The sequence below is a fragment of the Colletotrichum orchidophilum genome (genome assembly GCF_001831195.1).
Source record: "Colletotrichum orchidophilum strain IMI 309357 chromosome Unknown Scaffold_207.1, whole genome shotgun sequence".
Classification (NCBI taxonomy): Eukaryota; Fungi; Ascomycota; class Sordariomycetes; order Glomerellales; family Glomerellaceae; genus Colletotrichum; species Colletotrichum orchidophilum.
Window position 1 is genome coordinate 19,206 of NW_019173163.1, and position 19,939 is coordinate 39,144.

The window sequence follows — 19,939 nt, forward strand, 5'->3', positions numbered from 1 at the left end:
ACCACAACAAGTTCAAAAAGATACGGGAAAGAATCAAAAGACATACAACACCAGGGATTCGCTGGTCGTCACCGACCCAACTACTGATCTGGCCCTCACTGGCTTATCTATGGGAGAGCGGACGGGATCCCGAGTTCTCCAGTGGGTATGGTCGTATGTGGTGATTAAGGACGCGCAAGATGAGCAAGTAGGGCAGGGGAGGCAATGCTAGACAGCTCGGACTCCCGCGAAGTCGAAGCCGCAGATATTAAAGACGGATGGCAGGTCCGAAATCTCATCTGACGGTTCTTCTTATGGTTTGATTCTCGGTTACTTCCCTTCTCTGTAGAACTTTTTATGCTTCTTAGAAGGTGTGTCTCGGTAACTTGGCAAAATGCCCAAGCCGCCCTAGAATTAGAATACACTCAGCAGCCTGGTCGTCGAGGATCAGTACTGCGCTAGACTCCATGTCCTCCAGAGTATTGACCGACATCTCGCCAGGAAATGCGCATGTGGATCAAGATATAAGATCTTGACGAATAGATCCCCACAATCCGCAGCCTTGTCTTGACCCGCTTGACACACATTATCTTCGCTGTTGTTCTTGACGATGGCGATCTAGACAGACATCGGTCTTGCTGATAAACTTCCTTCCCCTTAGGTGACTACCATAACGCTGACTTTCGTGCACGAGACAGAGGTTTTGTTTTCGGTGGCGGTGACGGCCGCCGTCGGCTGTGTGGTCGATTAAGGTTGGACGCTTGCAGGTATCTCCTAACTAGAGTCTCCAAGTTATGGGTAGGCACTCGGATACGGCGTCCGTGATTAGGTTCTCGATGATAATAACCTACTTGAACCTAATATATTCAGTCTCCTGACGTATTGACTGGAGTAACTCCTCATCGGCCGTTAACCCCTATAAGCCTTCATTTTCATTACAAGACATGTAGAGAGAGCGGTAGGGAATATTAGGTAACATATGAAATGAACGTCTACTCGACGTTCAAAGAAGAGGAAGAAAATACTGATTCTGTCTCACTTACCAGCGGTAGCAGCACTCTTTTGATACTCGTGACAGGTCAAACATTCTGCTCAGGGTTGCCTGATACCCGATGTTCTAAAGGATGACGACCTCTTCATCTTCTCCCAGTGGCAATCTGAGCTTGAGCGGTTCTTCGAGGTCGATAAAGTACTTTGAAAACGCTCGTATAACCCAAGAAGCAGTTGTCACTTATCTGAGAGCTGTTGTGGCCAAAATGTTTTGATTCAAGCTGGGGCTTCACGATCGTCTGCATGGTTCACCACCGTGGGTCCAATCCTCATTCGGGTGAAGACAATATGACAACCTATTGGAAACTATCCGCTGAAGTGGGCGACACAGACGTACCATCGTGCCTCATCGACGCGAGAAGAAAGTGGTCCGATGTTGTAAGCTGTGCGCACGACAAGGGAGAAGACTCTTCACTGCCAAAAACCCCAAGATATCCTTCTTCCCGCTCTTCACCCATACTCGCTATATGATGTACACTCACGGAGACAGGATATCGTATGCTGCGTATATAAACGGTGTATTGAATGGGGCGCCCTATTCAGGAAATCAAAAACGCCAAGATTGCCATAGAACAGAATCAACTCGTGATGTGGCCGGTGCCACCTGACGGCCAGAAGACCAAGTACAAAAATATCGACAAGCGATACGGCGGCGGATCGAACACGAGAATGCGCAGGTGGATGGCGTGGCTTAAATAGGCCTACGGGAATCTCTGTGTCATCCCTGATAAACCCAAACCTCCACCTCCGACCACCAGCCCAGGTCAGGAATCTCAACGCCACCAGACGCCTCATTGACGGAACCCAAACTTGGACTCACTTACACAATGCACTCACCCACATCACAAAAGCAGACAAGCAACATCCAATAATTCATCAGCAGGCAAAAAAGGCTGTATTGTATCGGTCTCGCCCCGGCCAGTCAGTAGTAAAGAAGAAGAACCCTTACGAACAGAGATCGCATCGGGTCTTTCTTCCCACAACACCTTCCCAGCTTTGACTATTGTCCACGCATTGTTTCCCCTTTTTTCCGTGTTACCAGGCGAGGTGTCTCTCTCAATACTCCCCACGCCACACTTCCCTAGGAGCTTGTTGCCAAAGAACCTTCCATTCCCAAGCTGCAACTCAAAAATCAATCAAAGTAACTCCAGATTTCACTCAGCCCAATTCCATATCGACACATTTGCGTCACAGATGACGCCAAAAAAAAAAAAGACACCGTTGTATCCCCCCCCTTTTCTCCTCACATTGGCAAACTTCCGAGGTTCCCTCAGGAAAACCAAAGTTGGGACAAAAAGGGAGGACCACAAATGTCGACAACATACATACATGAAGTGAGGAAGAAACGAATCAGTTCCTCAGCTAGGAGACCCGAAATTATCAGGGAAACGTCAAGCCACGATTCCAGTCGGAAAGAAATCATTTGACCCGTCTCCTTCATATCCCCTCCCCATTTCTTTTGTCTGTTTCCCACACCATTGATCGTCTTTTCCGAGTCCATTATCCCTCGCTCAAGTCCCGTTGCGTGGGATACTAGCGCCGATATGCTCCTCTGCTCTGTGCAACATGATGAGCGTCGGTAGCATGAAGAGAGATATGTCCGGCAACGTTTTCGTCCACACGTGGCCCTTCGTGAAGATCAAATCAAAGTCGTACTGCGCGGTCGATGCTGATTTCGTAAAAGAAAAAGAAGGTCATTTCATGTCGTAAAAAGTCGTAATGCTCGTCCAGAAAGCCTCGGTGTCTCTAATGATGAACACCATGCTTCCTCCGCTCCCCACAAATCTGGCACACCATGATGATAGTGACTATGGTTTTGCCCTGCCAGTGCAATGGTCCACCACCAAGGGACAGCAAACACTTCGCTTGCCTCTTAGGTGAATCGTGTCAAACCTCTCCAACGACTAGGCAGCTCGCGCTCTTGCACAACGCCGTAGTTCTCTCCTTCGCAACCGAACCCGCGGTTCTTAAACTGCTCGGGTCCCCAGTGCATAGCAGCGGCGCCGTGATTTGAGTTGGGTCTCAGGCCCAGCGGCTCGGCTGTCTTGCGGGCGGTTCGGGAAGTCCAGGCGCGAGCTGCCTCGCGGAAAGATCGCTTCGAGTCATTGGAACCAATGCTACTGCGAGTGCTAGCCGCGTAAGAGGGATTCGGGGGTGCGTAGTTTGTGTCCATGGGCATAGGGCCGAGAGAGTATGACGGCTGGTGCCTGGCCGGCTTGTTGCTTGCGCGGGTCGAGTTACTAAACGACCGGCGGACGAAGACAGTACCTCCACCAACGGCACGAGGGGGCGGGGGAGGAGGCATGTAGTTGGGGGGAGGCGGAGGGGGCATGTAGTTCGGGTGCGGCATGTCCACCGAGGCAGACTGCACATGGGACCTTTGCTTGCGGAGGCCGGGAATCGAGAGATCGACGGACATGCGGGAAGTGGACTTGCGCAGCTTCTTGGCAGCCGACACGTCTTCATCGTTATCCATGCCGCGTTTCCTGTTTCCATCACGTGAGTCTGGTAGAGGCTGGACCTCCTCCGTCGGCGGGAGAGGCCACTGACCCGATACACGTTCTGCAAAGGATTTCTTGTCCGCCGGAGGCTTGGTCGAGTACGTAGTTGTCGAGGGGTTGAACGAGGGCGGGGGAGGTTGACGCGTGGAGCGAATAGCATGCGCATCGAAGAAACCGTCCTTCATCAACTGCTGGTAGCTGGCCATGATCTCGTCTCTGCTGGGCATGCCCGCGCCATTCGCAAAATGTGCAGGCATCGCGGCGGCGGTCGGCGCACCGATAGGGCCCACGCCGCTGCCGTTGCCATTACTATTGCCAAACCCTCCAGCCCCGCCTCCTTGAGCGAGGAGCTTGCCATCGAGGCTGAGTGGGCGTTTAGCCCCCTTGTCCTTATCCCTGACGAAGCTCAGCTTCTCGCGAAGGCCGCCCCAGAAGCCCTTCTTGCCGACATGGCTGCTAGCCGAGCTGGCGGGTCTCTTAACCTCGCCGTAGGTGATTGTCGGTTGGTGTAGGAGCGGCTGCGACTGCTGATGCAGCGGCTGATGATGTTGTTGTTGCTGCTGCCGAAGTCTCTCAGGCGAGAAGACCCCGGCGTCGGGTGCCTCGACGTAAAAGTCCATGTGGAAACGGCGCGCAATCTCAGTCGAATCCTCGGGGCCGAGAAAGTCGATTGGCGGCGCGGCCGAAGTACGGTCATTCATCGACCCCTCTACGAAGCGGGAATTTGCGCGCTGGGCCGACGAGTTTGCCCGTTTCGCCGTAGGCCGTTGGCCGCTGGATATGGAGTTACTAGCCGGAGGGCCCGTGATCGGGTGGGAGGTCAGCGGACCAGGTGCCGACGGGTCTTTCATTGTTGACGTGGGCATTATTTTGTTTGTGCTTGGTCCAATGTCTCGAGAAGAGGGTTGTTGTCTTTTGCGGTTGTGATGACGGGTGAAGTCCCGACCTTTTCGCTTGTCCTTGTTCAAATAAATTCTCTCCAACCGGGTAACGTGTCGTCAGACCTTGATGAGCGCGAGGGAGAGAAGAAGGTTTTGGACGGCGATGTGATGCTGCGGCATCCGAAAGGGTTTTTGTTTACTTCCTGTCGTCACATCTGCCGCGCTCCGCACCCGCGCAGGCACGTGGCGCAAACTCTCTGTCGTCGCGGGCTTCTTCCCTGCACAGATGACAGATGAGAAAGTGCAATGAGGCGTATACTGGATAATGTGAGAGCCAGAGAGTTGTTGCAGGGTGGGGTGAAATAAGAGTAAAGGTGTGAAGTGGTGGGAGGGATACACTGAGGGCAGGTTGGAAGAAAGTATGAGCAGAGGTCACGAACCGTGATGGGCCTGGAGGCGTGTTGATCTTGTAGTACCAAACGTATTGGAAGGGCAACCAACAATGGGAGCCAGGGGTAGTGGGGTTTTGGGGGGAAGGACCCACAAAGGGGACGAAATGGGCAACTGGGGGCTGCGAGGGTCGAATTGGCCGTTGCTGCGTTGCTCGGGCAAACAAAGCGCGCCCACATTTTCCCATTCGTCCCTGGACGCGCGACCCTCGACCCTCCCGCGCTCCACTTGGCGCGTTGGCTCCCAGCTTCACCTTAAAAACTGGGAGAAGCATTGGCCACGTGATGCTCTGCCTATGCCTCATCCTCCTTCTTTACACCCAAGCACGCCAAGGTAGGTAGGTAGGTCTGCCTGCTGTCCTCGCTCAGTCACGTCCTCCATCTGCCACTTGTTTTCTATTTACGTCTGGTGGTGCTGTCAGTCTAGCACGGCCGTCCCACGCTGCTACTGAAATATCCCAAGCATCATTTCTCTCGGACTTCCTCGGTACAGATCTCACTCATCACACGCTTATGGACATTGAGATCGACAAAGCTGAGGGGACCCGGCTTCAACAGAAATCTGTCGCACCACAGACGTTCGTTGGCTTGTATCCCACCAGCCCACATCAGCCATCTTCGTTCACCAATATCGACAGAGCCGTACACCGCGTTTAGCATTCGAACCCATTCATTTTCCTATACAAAAGTTTAAACTAACTGTCCCATTGCCCTCGGGGCCAAAGTGGACATGCCACTGTCAATCCCATGCGATCCCCCTACCCAGTAAGACACAAGGAAACAAGAAGTATGACTAATGACACATTACAGCTCACGCAAATGTGTCCGTCTTCGTGAACACCGACAAATCGTTTCATTTTCAATTCCAGTCTGGATCATGATCAAGTAAGACATGGTAGGAAAGTAATGTCGATCGCCCATGGCCAAGCAAAACAGCCATCATGATCGTAGGGAGTGTCGAGAGGAACAAAGGGAAAATTTGGGTTCGGAGGGGTGCCGTGAGTGAGTCCCCGTTGGTATATACAATCCGATGAGTTGTCTCCGATCCGTCCAAACGCCCCATTGCCCAAGAACGCTTGGATGCCAAATACCATCGCCATTGACAGGAAGCCGCCGAAACGCCGTTAAGCAAGTGCACTGTAACCTTATTGAGGATTGACGATCTTGTAGTAGTCATTCGCCGGCTTTACGCCGTATGTGCCATCGGCACGCTTGTACTCAAGAGGATCTTGTACAACATAACGGTGATTGTAGGGGGCGCTGTTGTGGTGGGCATCTTGTTGACGTTGTCTGTCGTACAGAGGGCGGGTGCTCTCCATGAAAGTCTCTCCGTAACCACGCTTTGTGCCTGCGCGTGCTGACTCGAGAGCAGGGTTGTGGGAACTAGGAGGAGCCGCCTCAATGAAATCGGTGCGACCAGTCATATGAGAAGACACAGAGGTAAGCTTTTCGATGGAAGGCAGCATGGGCGGGAGCTTGGTACCCATGTGCGCAAGGTCAGACACTGGAGCAAGTTGGCGAGGGGGAAGAGAATCTCTTCTATAGTCCGAATCGCGCCTCGCCATGTCCAAATCCTTGGGCCCGGGGCCATAGACTGAGGGCGAAGGCGGCACCATCATGGTAGACGGCCGTCTATCGTATGAATCACGGGGTGTGGGAGGCGGATTGCTCGAAGCGTACTGAGAGCTAGGCCTGCTGGAGTAGCCGTAGCTGGCCGGTTGGTACGGCGAAGGTTGCTGGGACTGGTAGGAGGCCGTAGTCGGGGAGATGGGCGGCGGCTGAGCTGAAGGTTGCGCGTACTGATGGGGAGGGTACGGTGCACTAGAGGCATCAGATCCGAATCGCAGGTGGACATTAGTCGAGGGGGCAGGGCCGTATGACATGGGTGGCGGCGGCGGCGGTGGCGCCTGGAAACTCTCTACTTTGAAAGTCTCGACAACAGACGGTCTACGCTCCAGGGCAGGCGGGTACGCGGTGCGGTGCTCGCTGCTGTTACTCGATGATCTCGCCCGGAATTGTTCTGCGTTGCTGCGGATCTCTGGTGTTTGCGTTCTCCTTGCCGTATTCCTGAACTCATTTTCGGGGTTGTTGTCAAAATCGTTTCCTGTCGGCTTTCCATCACGCCTGCGCATACGGACGTCGCGTCGAATGCGGACACGGCAACCCTGTTCGGAAATGGTCTTGCTCAGATTGGTGCTCTCGGTGAGACCAGGAAACTTCTTGGCGCTGAAGACGTTAAATGGGACCGACTTGACAGCCATTCTGTATTCGAAGCACGGGTTGCACATCTCATCGGCTGGGTCGCCTTCCGGGTCCCGGTCCTCCTCCCTCTTGACGTCTTCGTATAGGTGGAAAGCCAATACATAGCGCCCTTCATGGCGAACTGAAAGGTCGGGAAATAGGAAGTATCCTGCCTCTGTAGGCCTGTCAAGATATGCCATACCCGAAACGGGCATTCCGGTCAGTACGGGAGGCGAAGTCGCGGCGGGAGTCTGAACGCGTCCATTGGCCATGGGGCGCGCGGGAGCGAGCTCGGCGTAGAGGAAAAAGTTGGCGCGGTAGTTGAAGGTAATATCCGTAGCCTCGGCTCTGGTGAGGCCCTCATAAACATGCAACTGCACCACTGGTGGTGGATCGACAGGGCGTCTGTCAGCAGCGGCTGAACAGCAAGGTCAGTTACGAATCTACACTGAACGATATCAAGGTTCTCTTACACTTCTGACCGGACCCGCAAGCACGCGCACGCTCAGGTTGCTGCAGAACCTTCAACTCATACCACATTCTCGTGCCAGATCGCGTCGGTCTGTCCGAAAAGCTCTCGGACTCTCCAATCGCGTCCACCTTAGGGAAGTCATTAATATGAGGCGGCATGGTGATTGACGTTGGACTGTCGCCGGGGTATGGTCGAGGACTACGCCTAAGTAAATCGATCCCAACGATCGATGGCCGTGCACAGATCTGATCGAGTGTTAGGAAGCCGAGTTGCACTCGAGGGGTTGGGTTGGGAAAAAAGGCCTCATCAACGCTTGCAACCGCCCTGGTGTCATGAAAGCATCCGACTCCTCCGAGTAGGATACTGCCCCGACAGAACGGAACGCAGGGCGCGAGGCCGTTTCCCCCCACAGGCAACCGGTTCACGTACTATGCAGCCAGTAACCAGACAATGGCGTTCCCAGCAAGAACAATCCCTTTTCGCGTTTTCGAGGCGGACGATGATGTCGTAGAATGTACGTGGCTACAGTCGACAACAATAACTGCGACGGTAGGGTTGTCTTTGCTCGCACTCGACTCGGAGGTAGTTGGTGAGCAGGAGAAGAAGGACGAGGAGGACAGGTGGGAATGGGGGTTTGATGAGGGAGAGAGATGGGAGAGTGGGTCCGGATGGACTGAAAAGAGTGGGAAGCGAAGGAACGCAATTGGCTTTGGAAGGGGGGGGTGTCAGAGACCTACGGTACCATGGTAGAGTGTCTGATGGCTGGGACCTGGGCTGGACCCGGGGCTTGCAGCCAGCACTGGCACAGTGGGACGGAGGGGGGAAGAGCAAGAGAAGGGGGGAAGGACAGTGTGAGATGCGGACAAGGGACCAGGGAGTACCCGTAGGCACGAATGGATGAATGGAGATGGCCGGGGTCGAGTTGGACGGGAGCATACCAAGGTCGAACGGCGGGCCATTGTGGGTAGGATCCATGGACGGGTGGATGCCCAGTCTCCCAGGGACCCAGAGAGCCATGGTAGAGGGAACCGCACTGGCTACCAAGTGTTGGTAAGTCCATTGGCACTGGGTGTGAGTGAGAGAGGGACCCAACGCCTCGGACTGGGGCCCAGCTGACTCGGCGGTAATTGGTAGAGACGAAATGACAATGACGGCCGCCCCAAGGCCCAAACTCAGAAACTCCCCCAGTCTCCAGTTTCCGCTGCTCACTCCCCCCTCCCCAGTCCAATCCACGGGTCCATCTGCCCTGCTGAATCAACTGTGCGTAATTGGTCAGAGTTCTTGTCCTGTCTTGGTTAGCGAGCGCTGCTTGCTTCATCCCATCCCGACTCTGGGTGTCTGCGTGTCTGGGTACAGCCCTCCGTGCCCTCCAGCTACCTACAGGCTGCCTGGGCCTCTTGTGCGAATAGCGCACACCACCTGGAAGCCCTTCAACCTTCTTTTCCGGTGGCGCTGACGGCGCGGGTGCCAAGCCTAGTCGGAATACTCATGGTGTAGCAAAAGGTCCATCACCAAAACTGACAGCACTGCCCGGATACATAAGCCTCCGTCGCTACGTCCCTGATAGTGAGGTTGAGCGTCATGACGGATGAGGATGAGGTGTGTATCCTGAGTTTTCAGGACAAGGGACAAGCCAAGCTGGAAAAAAAAAAAAAAAAAAAAGAGCCCATGGTCTGCTGTGCGGCCCTTGCTTCAGGATCCGTGTTCCCTCTGGCTCTGGCTCTGGCTCTGGGCACTCAACTTGCTCTGCGCGTCTGCCAGACACCCAGACAAGACAGCGGCCGGCGAAACTACGGGATTGTGAACAAGCGAGCCATCCAGACGCTGATACCGACGCTCCAAGCCCACTTTTGCGCAGCCCGACTTGTACCCAGTGTGGGCAAAGAGGAGAATGAGAAGAATGGCATCTCGGTCAGTACGAGGGCAGGAACGGGGAAGAGGGGGGGCGTGTGTGGTTGATAGTGAGCAGGACGCTAGACTCAGGTCTAATCCGTATCCGTCGAGCACTTCGTCGTCCGCACATGGGTCGAGATATGTGCTAATGCTAGCGAGGCGCTGGCTTGGGTTCTTTTGCTCGCGTTTGCTCGTAGTTCGCTTCGAGACTGAGATCCCGCAGCGTCCTGTGCCACGGAACGAGAATGGACGATTCCAGCAGGTGAAGAAACTCCACGTTCTCAAAGCAAGGGGTTACCTTCTCTTCGTCGTGTTTTTTGGCGAGTGTCTGCCAATCCAGCTCATTACCATCGTGGGTTCAACCCAACAAGTCCCAAGCGGAGGGACACCTCACAAGGTTGCTGCGCTTATTATTTCGGTCGTGGATTGCGTGGTGCAAACCCGTATTTCCGGATACTTTTGCCTGGTTCACGGCAAGGTTTAGCTGATTCCAATTGCTCCAGCGAAAACGAGTGATCGTCACTGCCCATCTCTTCCGGCCTGGTGGTTCATTGCAGCGTGCGTACCCAGTTATTGGACCTGTCTCTCACTAGAGGCGACTGGTAAAGCTTTAGGACCGTCCCCGTGGCAGGGCAGAAGAAACCTTTGCTTTTCCTCGGCCGTGCCAGCATAGCCACCGAAAGCCAGTGCAGTGCCAACCCAAAAATGCACAAAGAGCCATAGTCTCGGGTTCGCCTTCGAGGCCAGATATGTCTGCTACCGGTGCTGGTGCTGGCGTTGATGCTGATGCTGATGCTGGTGCTAGTGGCAGTCGGAGGACGGTGAACAGTCTGTGAGCAGCATTGAGGTGCACCCAGTCCGAGGTACATCCGGTCATGCGAAAGTTCACCATGGTGGTGATTTATCGTGCTCATGATCTCTCTTGGCCTTCTTCTTCCTCGGATCTTGGTCCGCTCTGTATCCAGTCAGCCTCTCTCACTGCTCAGTGCCCACTGTGTTTTCGAGACGATGCGTGAACTGGACCTCTTACTGGTCAGCTGTGGAACAGGCATGACGAGACCAGGCCGCCAGACCAGGGGAAGCAAGCCAGAGCAGCAGAAACACACGAGCAATCGTTGAAAATGGAGCTTCCTCTTTCCCTTCTTAGTTACCCGAGCGCGGCCGTCACCCGCCAAACCCGCCCAACCCGCCCATCCAGTCCAGGGATCTCTTGTCCGTTCTGCTGCATCTGCAGCTTGCAGTCGCTAGGTGCAGGATAGGTATGCCGCCAGGCTCGCCCCTCTTTGCAACCCTTGAAGAGCAGGGCAGTCTCTTGACTCTTGAGTCTTGGCCCATTGTGCCGCTCTTCGGCTTTCGCGCAAGATGGCTCGATTCCATGATACCGGGCCTCTTCATTCGTTATTTCCGACCCCGTTTGTACCCACCCCAGACCACTTGAGCCAATCCGGGTCCGGATCTTCTCCCAGCCCTTCTCGTCATCCCTGCTCGCCACCATCGCGGGCTCATGTGTGTGCCAAGCAGCTAACCAAGCCAGAGTTGCCGGGATCTGAGAAACGCTGCCAATGAACGTTGTCACTCATCCTGAGGGGCCTGTCACTTGGGTCGCAATTACAGTGCGAAAGGGGTGGCTGCGCTTCCAAGGGCAAGGGACGAGATGTGCCACTGCTTGCTTCGTTGCTGGTCGCCTCGTAGATTTGATATTACATAGGTGGTGCTCTGTGTCAGTACCAAGTACCTCCGTATCCGTACACTACGTTCTACCTTTACATTGTATGGATACAGTCATCGTGTAGGCATGCACGTAGGTTATGCGTGGACGACAAGGTTGCGCCAATGTTACGCCAAAAGATTGTGCGCAACTGCTGCCGTAAGAGATGCCCGTCATGGTGAGACATTCTGCGTGCGCTGCGAGACCTGGCTTGTAGCGGTCCTTGATGCTTCCACTACAGGGCCATGCTTCGAACCCTTCATCCCACTCATTCTTCTTCTGCCGCCGCCGGCAAGAGGAGACGAGATGTTTTGCTGTATGTTCAGTGCGAGCTATTGCTGCTGGACCACCCCAGGCCTGCCACTGCCCTCTGCACGTTGCAACTGCGTTATCTCGCCCAGTACCTAGCCCTCTGAGCATAATCTCTTACCAAGAGGGCATGTCGTGCCGCCGTGTCACACGCTCGGCCGGCAAATCGAGAAGCTCAAGTACACTAATCGTCGAGATCCAGATTCTAGCCGCATGTATCCGTAAAACGCACATGGCGCATCCTGGTTGGATGTCAAAATACCCAAGTGCCCTTGCTGCACAATCGCATTCCATCCACTCAAGTCGATGGCGCAAATGACAGAGCTGGCTTGCTTATATGAACCACAGGAGCGAAACAGGAGCGAAAGTGGCCTCTGACATGCCTACCGCGCCAGCAAGGCGCGTCGATGCCCCTGGCTGAGCTGGACCGAGTCGAACGATGGCGTTAGATGCGGGCGTTGCCCAAAGTGCTGTCTCTCAACTTCTCAAAGGTAAGGTATCGGAAGGCCTCCACTGCTTGCCTTCTTTGCCTCTTCTCGAGGCTCGAGCAGACGTAACCGCCAACGGAAGTCGGGCATTTCGGACAATGGCTCGTGGCAGCAATCGTCCCATCGGGGTGGCCAGTGAGAAAGACTAGAAAAGATCAAACCCAGGCATTGGAAGTGCTGTCTTACTCTTTGCTTCGGACCAGGCTTGGCTCCGGTCTGCATCGGCCAACGTTTCCAACTTAGCAACAACTTTGATTTTCGGCGCCAGAGAACCGCCATAATACCCGAACAACCGTTCCCGGTCTTCGCGGTGAATAGGATTCTCACAGCCAACGACCCAGCGCCGCAGCCAGCATTTGCGTCATTGGCAATGATGCCCGTCAAGGGCAGACAAGGAATAGACCCTTTTTTTTTTTTTTTTTTTTTTTTTTTTTTTTTTTTTTTTTTTTTTTCTTTATATATAGATACCTTTTTTTTTTTTTTTTTTTTTTTCTTTATATATTATTTTTTTTTTTTTTTTTTTTTTTTTTTTTTTTAACATGGACCGCGGGTTGTGGCCAGCAAATGAACATGGGCTGTGAGGGTGACTACCTATTAGTCGTCACAGTTCGCCGGTCGTGGTTTCCTTCAGAAAATGGGTTACCCGGTCTTAGGTCTCCGTATCCGTACTTGCTGGCAAAAACGAAAAATAAGCATACAAGGGAACCATCGGGCTTCCGAGGTGGACTGAATCAGTCGAGGCGCTAACCAAGGGCCTTTCCGAGGGATCAGCATCTACCGAGTCCCCAAGGGCTCCACCGGGGAGATTTAATATCTTTGGCTTTGGCGGACAAGACGTCGAATCGAGAGTGGTCAGGGTCAGGGCAGACGGGGGACTGTGGAGGATGGCTGGATGGGCAAATGGGCAAATGGGCAAATGGGCAAATGGGCAAACTCAGACTGTACCTTCGTATTCATACATTGCACACTACCTGTGTGTCGGATGCTATCAAAGGCTCGTACAAATGATTCGGAATGAACAGTCCAGGCCCGGCAGGCAGTTGCTCGAGCACTTGAAGTCTTGAACCCTCGAGGGCAGACAACGAACTAAAGCAAGGGCCGGGGTTAATCTTTCCCATATTAAGCCGTCCGTCGAATGATGCAAGTCCCAGGCGTGGCAGTTGCGCGGCGTCGCTGATTGAGGCGCAGAACACAAATGGAGGCATACCGTCGCAATGTATGAGGTGGACAATGCGCTGCACAATTACTGCCAAGACCTGCAGTTGCGACCCCCAAGGCCGGCCGGCCGATCGACCGACAGCGAAACGCTTGTGTCCCGTCTCGGGTACGGTCGAAGAAGGCGAAAGATACCCGTATTCATGAGCCTGCTGGCGAAAGAGAAAGCAGTGGCAACGACTGAATGAGTGACGACAGCCAACGAAGTAGGTACGCATATTCTGCGAGGTACGGATACGGATAGAGGCTAGCATTGTCTGGTACCTATGGAGGCGGGGACAGAGTGGATGCGTCGGGACCGAATGGGAGAGTTGCCAAGAGATGACGGATTCATCCCGTCTTTCTCGGGCTTTGACCGGGCGGCGCTTTGAAGAGCAAATTAGAATGACAATGCATTGCGGTGCAGCCACAAATCCCTCCAGTCAAGTTCTCAATATCCACGATGTCGGGTGTCGGGGTGTGGTGTGGAGGTCAAGTCCCAGTTGTGCAGCGCCGGCACTCTTTTGTGGGAAAATGTATTTTGGGCATGCGAGCCGCGCGATTGAGTGCTGGGCGCCGTTGACACACGGCAGGCTCTCTCCCTCCCTGACCGGACAAAATAAGAGGACGCAGTCTGGTTGGCAAGGTAGGCGAGAATGCAAGAGATCAAGCCATTGAACGACGGTGCGAAAGGCGGTAGCGAGGCTCGCGGGGGGGTGGAAGGTACTCAATCTGTAAGCACGGAAGAAACGTGAAGTGACAAGCCTGGAGGCTAAATTGCTTTGCCATTTCCAGTGCCAGAGACGCGGAATCTAGGCGAGAGAAGGGAGGATGCCAGGGGTGGAAGAGTGGCATGGGGCAAGGGGGGGGCAAAGTACGCTTTGTCCTCCGTGTCCAGGACCGCAGCTTCGGGAGCTGAGTGAGATGAGGTGAGTGGTCAAAGAGAATGAGGAAGTGTCTTGGGTTGGTAATGCAATCCACAGCATCGGGTAACTGCCATCCCAAGAGAAGAGAAATAGTACGGGTCCACATTTCATCCGTCAAGACTTGTGCCTATTGGTGAGGCGGATATGCGACAAGACGTGTGCTGCTGACGTTTTGAGACCAGAGCCCGACGAGTGTAAGTCTGAGTTTGAGTTTGAGTCTGAGTCTGAGCCTGAGTTTGGACCTGAGAGTGAGTGGATGAGTGGGTGAGTGAGAGACTCTCACTCGCTCGAGCTTAGGGATGAGAGTGACTGGTGAATGAGAGCACCGATAGAATGAGGACCTGCCTATCAGAGTACGCGGAAGGAACGCCGTCCAAGGAGGGACCCGGGTGAGGGACTGAAGGGGAAAGAGACGAAATGGATCAATTGGGGCAGCCGCCGCTGGTCCCCGCCGGTGGTGAAGGTGCTGGCCATGGACTTGGGAGCCCTGCGTTGGTCGTTGTTGGCTGCGTTGCGTTGGCTCGAGCTTGCGAGCTCCCTGGAATTTCTTTGCCGTCTCCATTGTTTTCCCATCGTCCAGGATGGCGACGATGGACCATTTGAGAATTGAGACTGGGAAAATGGAGTCGCCTTGCGGGAATCGTCGCTCACCCGGCGGCCTGAGCGTCTCCCCTCTGTAGTGTACTGTGCACACTAAGGTAGCCGACCGCGGGCAATGGGTTTGAGTCCACCGCGAGCACGACCTCCCGTCTGGGAAAGCCCACTGAGCCACTCTGTCACTGGCTCGAAGTAACCTCTGACGGAGCATGCAGTCTCGCTCATCTCATTCCACCTGCCCTTGTCCTTGATCTCCGTCCTCGACCCTTGGCCCAGTGTGAGAGTCTGATGTCTCCCCTCCACCTGGCCCCACCTGTCACTGCCTCTGGATTCTGCAGTCCTCGTCATTCCCATCGCTTTGCCAATCAAGACGTTTCATTCAATTTCCACTCTGCCTGCTTCTGCCTTGGCCGACTCAATCTGAGATGCCTCAGACTGCCACGGTCCACCTCAGTCGGAAGGACAGTGCCGACACTGTACCTGCATACCTTCCCTTGCAACCCTCCTCCTTCCCCCCGGCTCAATCGAGGACCAATACGGGCCCACTCCATGGTCCGATTCACACTTCTCCCGCGGAACCAGTACAAGGTCTTTCCGGCCCGCTTCCGGCGGCCGACCCTACATCGCTCAACGTGATTCGACGTTGTATCGTCTCTCTCACAAGGGTGGCTTCATTGATCATTTGACTGCTTTTGAACGTCAACCCTCGCGATATAATTGTTTAAACCGTGCAGCGCTTGCGGGTAACTTAAGTTACAACGGCTATGCTAACTTCGGCGTCATCCAGATGGCTTTTGCAGCCAAACTCCAGAGATCCGTTCTCACATCGTCCGCGGATATTGACTACTTGCCTAACTTGCTCTGATGTACCTGCCGCTATGGTCGCGTCCGTACATCTGCGGTCCGCCCTGACGGACGTCAAGCAAACCTGTCAAAGTACCAACAAGGGCGCCACGCAACACTATTCAATGCCATGATTGAATGCGCTCCCATAGCAAGGGGAGTTGCCGCCCCAGGGAGCCAAACCAATGGCTTTGGAAATTCAACAACATTCGCTACGTGGCAAACACCAGCGTGGGGTGTCTTGATTTCACTTGTTATCCTAGCAAGCTGAGGGCAGCAAACACTAGGGACTTGCACGGCAATTTACGAACCGCGAGTCAAGGACAGGCAGCGAGCGGCACAGCCGACAACGTCTGCCTCGATAAAGATGGTCCCCATTTTCTCTCCGAGTGAACGCAAGTCTGGCCTCTCCCATCCGAGCCACGAGGCGCGCCTGCCAGCTTGCCATAATGCTCCGGGTGGGGTTTATGCCATCGGCATTGCAACATACCTTGCGGGTAGTCACCAAGCACCTAGCAGTCGAGGCTGCTCCGCCCCTCCCCAGTGTGAGTGAGACATGGCACGCAAGGAAAGGAGACTCGGCCAGTCACGACACCACAGGCGCAAATCGATAACCCTTTCAGTACCGCTGGTGATTGAACACTTGATCCCCAAGGAAACGCAACGGCACACCACCAACCTAGATTCATTTGAAATCCGACCCCGCCGCATCACCTGGCAACGCCATCTCGATTGCATATCTTCTCTTGCCGCTCACTCGGCTTCAACATTTGTTCAGTGAGATAGATGGCCAAAGTCGTGTAACACGATATAAAGCGGTCCCAGGAGGGTTCACTGCCGAATTATGTGGGTTAAAAGCGCATGGAAGCTGTTGGGTTGGCCCATATCTGTGGCTGCCGTCCTCTGTCGCGTCGGACGGCCTTGTCCCAGATCAACTCCTTTTGCCAGCTCTCCCAGCTCTAATCATCTTCCAGCTTCGTATGCCTGCTAGTAATTTGGGGCCCGGGGTGGAGGGGAGGGTTGACCATTCTGCCTCATCGAAGCATCAGATTGTCTTGTCACGGTGGCACAGCATGGTGCGAAGTCATCCACACCCTGGCTGAGAAACCATACGCGAGGCAAGCAAACAAACTCCTATCTAGTTCAATACTTCGTCGAATCTTGCATGATACTCGTGCTTCAGCGCTGACAGAACTTCTCTTCTAATTATGGGTGCGTAGAATGGTATTCGTATGTCCTGACAGATGTGGCGCTTGTAATTGCAGCTCTTCACCGTCCCCCCCCCCCCCCCGCACAGAAGTCCCCGTCCAAGTATGGGCGCGTGAAATGGACTCTGTACGCCGCCACACGGTGGGCGCCCTGACAGGCCGCCCCCCCCCCGCCCCCCCCCCCCCCTTCTCTCACAGTTGAGGCTGAATGCACTCAAGTCTGCCTAAGCAACACAATGGTTGTGCAGAGAGACTGGGTCATGCCACCTCCAGAAGCTGCTGCTGCACGAACCCATTTGCTGCCCCCGACCCCCCTCCCCCTCAAAAAAAAAAGATTCTCCCAAGGCTCGTTCCTGAGCACCGTCCGTTTCTCTTTTGGCCATTCTTGAAACCCCTCCAAAGGCCTAGGGCAAGGTTGCCTCTCGATAGACTTCCGCCTATAATTCATTTCGTACCCGCACCAGAAACGCACACAAACACAAGGAACCCCAGAGTCGTAGAAGAGTTGGAAACATTTCTCTCCCGACGCCCACCATGACATGACACCGGCGCTAACTCGGCGCTGAGCTGAACCCAAGAAACCCTGGGAACCCAGAAACCATGAACCAAGAACCAAGAACCGAAGCCCCAAACCCATGGCTTGCGTATGCTTCAGCGAACTGCCTGAACCATCCCTCCAGGTACACTTGGTTCCCATCTAGTCCTCATCAAGGCCGTCTAGTCATGTCTTGGAATCAGTCGGTTTCTTGCCCGGGTCGCGGCATACAAGACAGGCACTCATGTTGCACAGCAAAGGAGAAGATGGCAGGGGCAATAGGTTAGGCGGAGGTAGTTACTTTGAGATGCCCCCCCTCTCCGTCCGAGATCGCTCTTGCGATGTTATGTCCTTGAGTGCGGTCGAGGCATCATCATCCACCTACACATCCAGTTCGTTCTCGCGTGTCGCTTAGAAATTCGGCGCGAGGTTCGTTTCTTGCCACGTTGCCCCTTGATCGGTAAGAAATGATGCGGTGCCATCAGCGGCTCTGCGGAAACGTCTGCTGTTGGCTATCATAACGAGGGTTCTTGCTTGTTTTGAGGCGGAAAGCCAAACGTCGGTCGAACCTCTTGAGCGCGAAGGGGCGAGGGAAGGATAACCTTGCGACCAAACGTTTTCCATGCGGGCAGTTTTAACTATTCTTTTCCCCGTCGTCTCAAAACTTTTTGAGCAGAAACTTTCTTTGTAGTTTATTGTCAGAAACGAGGGGAGAGAGTTTTGAGTTTCCCGACTAAGCAATTACCAATAGTGGATCTGTGGCTCGGAATAATTCAGCTGTAGGTTTATGAGTATCACCAATTCTCTCTTTTCGTGTGTGGAGACTTACTTGCGCCAGCCAGTTGTTGGAGAACATCTGATGTAGGTAGGCAAGCAGGGTGAAGAGAGGCACACTACATATCCCAACGATTTTACCGTTCTTGTGTACGACGCCAGCGCATGAGACCCTTTTTTTTTCAAGTCCCGCGTCTTTGGTGACGCGACGCTTTGACCTGGGCAAAGTCTGTCTGGATAAGGAGACTTGGAGCGGTACATCTCTCGGCTAACCTTTACCATACGATAGCGAGATATAGAGGGGGTGTACCGGAGACTAGGAACGGGAGCAAGGTTGTCACAAGTGTGGCCGGCATAGTTGATACCCCCCCCTTCGAAGCTTATGGTGGTTGTGCTTGTGGTGGGCAGGAAGGTCAGAGGTTGATTGAATGTTTGTCTGCCTATGTTTCCCTGCAGCATGACCGGTGAGATGGGGAAAAGCCAGACTTTCGCTTAGAGCTTTGGCGTGCCACGTGAGGAAGTTGTGGTAGGAGAATCCAAGGGGCCTGGATCGAACTACGACCACGGGAGAAGTGACTCGGAAAGAGACCAAGGAGGAGGTAGGGGGGGGCGTTTGGCTGCTTTTTCTGACGCGATGATGGGAGTTCGTTTGTTTGCGGGCGCGAGCGGCGGGCGGTCCCGCCTTTGCCGGGGATCTTGATGTGCATTCAAGATATTGCTTTTTCGAAGCGAGGACATGTCTTGGAGGCGTGAGGGGTTCTCGAGCCTTGGGAGTGGTGAATGGTTCATGCATGTCTCGTATGCTGATACGGTTGGCCGGACGAGACCTGGCGTCTGAGGACTCCGAAGGAAATGGGTGGATGAGTGCTTTTCGTCTTGAAAACTGGGTTGAAGTAAAGCAACGTTATGTGAAGGTTGTGAGTGAGTGAGTGAACATGCGTGGTGACGATGATAAGTTGGACTATCATTGGATATTCATCGTCAATGTTCATATTCAGTTAGGAATGAAATCGTTGGTTTCTTGGTATTCCATAGTCGCTTCTTTATCTTGATCGTATACATTCCAACGAAAGAGGCTGAGGAGTGAAACAGGCTTCCATCTTGGACCTCATGTAGGAATTCTTGATTGACTGGAAGAAATGTTCTGAAAGTCCTACCATACATTTAAGACCGAGTGAAGTTGTCTGAATACATATACTGCTGAGACTTGGACAATATCTTGAGTAGTCGCAGGCTCACTATGAGGGAAATCGATACCTCGACATGATTTCTTATATAAACAGGCCTCTAGATTTCCTCTTAAGTCAACGGCACAACCTTGAAATTTGCGAGCAATAAAGGGCTCGCAGTCGGGTGGTTCCAGACAATCATAAAACGATGAGGCAGCTTTTCTCTTTACCCATTTGTATAGAGGTTAAAGTCCAGAGATCTGCGCAAGAAAGACCGACCGAAATTTGCCGGACTGATTCTCAGAGAGGATGTCTGAAAGCACTTGAAGTTTCCATCTCCCGGGCTTGGAATGCATCACACTCCACGGCCCGCGAGGCGCTATACAATTGAGTATCCCGCAGCACATGAGTCACAAGGAACCCTCTTATTATGTGACTATCTAGTCTCCTCCAATCCTTTCCGATCTTGTATTCTTGCTGGAGCAGCATCTCAGCGGCGGACGGGGGCCAGTGGCTACAGCCACGGCTCGAGTTGGCCACCTCGGTCGGGGGTCCGGCGCAACTGGGATGACGCACATTGACTAACCGGCGATGGGAAAAGACCAAGAGAATTATGATAGAGATGGCGGATTCTCAAGGAATTGGTCGAAAAAACCCAAAAAGTCGAGTCCGCCTACGATGACCAGACTCTCCGACGACCACCTACCTCGCAACAGCCCTCA

The 19,939-nt window shown here is 53.8% G+C and overlaps 5 protein-coding genes across 5 annotated transcripts; 2 read left to right on the forward strand and 3 right to left on the reverse strand.

The window, feature by feature from the left end:
• Positions 1 to 2,902: 2,902 nt before the first annotated feature.
• CORC01_13688 (uncharacterized protein) lies at positions 2,903 to 4,381 on the reverse strand (the record flags this gene model as incomplete). The annotated part of the gene is made up of 1 exon (XM_022625304.1): positions 2,903 to 4,381. The coding sequence occupies one exon, from the start codon at positions 4,379 to 4,381 to the stop codon at positions 2,903 to 2,905; it is 1,479 nt and encodes a 492-aa protein (XP_022468181.1).
• A 1,624-nt stretch (positions 4,382 to 6,005) lies between these two features.
• Positions 6,006 to 7,731, reverse strand: CORC01_13689 (uncharacterized protein; the record flags this gene model as incomplete). The annotated part of the gene is made up of 2 exons (XM_022625305.1): positions 6,006 to 7,519; positions 7,575 to 7,731. 2 exons carry the CDS (start codon positions 7,729 to 7,731, stop codon positions 6,006 to 6,008), a joined length of 1,671 nt encoding a protein of 556 aa, XP_022468182.1.
• A 1,510-nt stretch (positions 7,732 to 9,241) lies between these two features.
• Positions 9,242 to 9,950, forward strand: CORC01_13690 (uncharacterized protein; the record flags this gene model as incomplete). The annotated part of the gene is made up of 2 exons (XM_022625306.1): positions 9,242 to 9,488; positions 9,664 to 9,950. 2 exons carry the CDS (start codon positions 9,242 to 9,244, stop codon positions 9,948 to 9,950), a joined length of 534 nt encoding a protein of 177 aa, XP_022468183.1.
• A 663-nt stretch (positions 9,951 to 10,613) lies between these two features.
• CORC01_13691 (uncharacterized protein) lies at positions 10,614 to 10,961 on the reverse strand (the record flags this gene model as incomplete). The annotated part of the gene is made up of 1 exon (XM_022625307.1): positions 10,614 to 10,961. The coding sequence occupies one exon, from the start codon at positions 10,959 to 10,961 to the stop codon at positions 10,614 to 10,616; it is 348 nt and encodes a 115-aa protein (XP_022468184.1).
• Positions 10,962 to 11,261: 300 nt separating this feature from the next.
• On the forward strand, positions 11,262 to 11,802 carry CORC01_13692 (uncharacterized protein; the record flags this gene model as incomplete). Its single annotated transcript, XM_022625308.1, has 2 exons — positions 11,262 to 11,577; positions 11,609 to 11,802. The coding sequence occupies 2 exons, from the start codon at positions 11,262 to 11,264 to the stop codon at positions 11,800 to 11,802; spliced, it is 510 nt and encodes a 169-aa protein (XP_022468185.1).
• Positions 11,803 to 19,939: the final 8,137 nt, after the last annotated feature.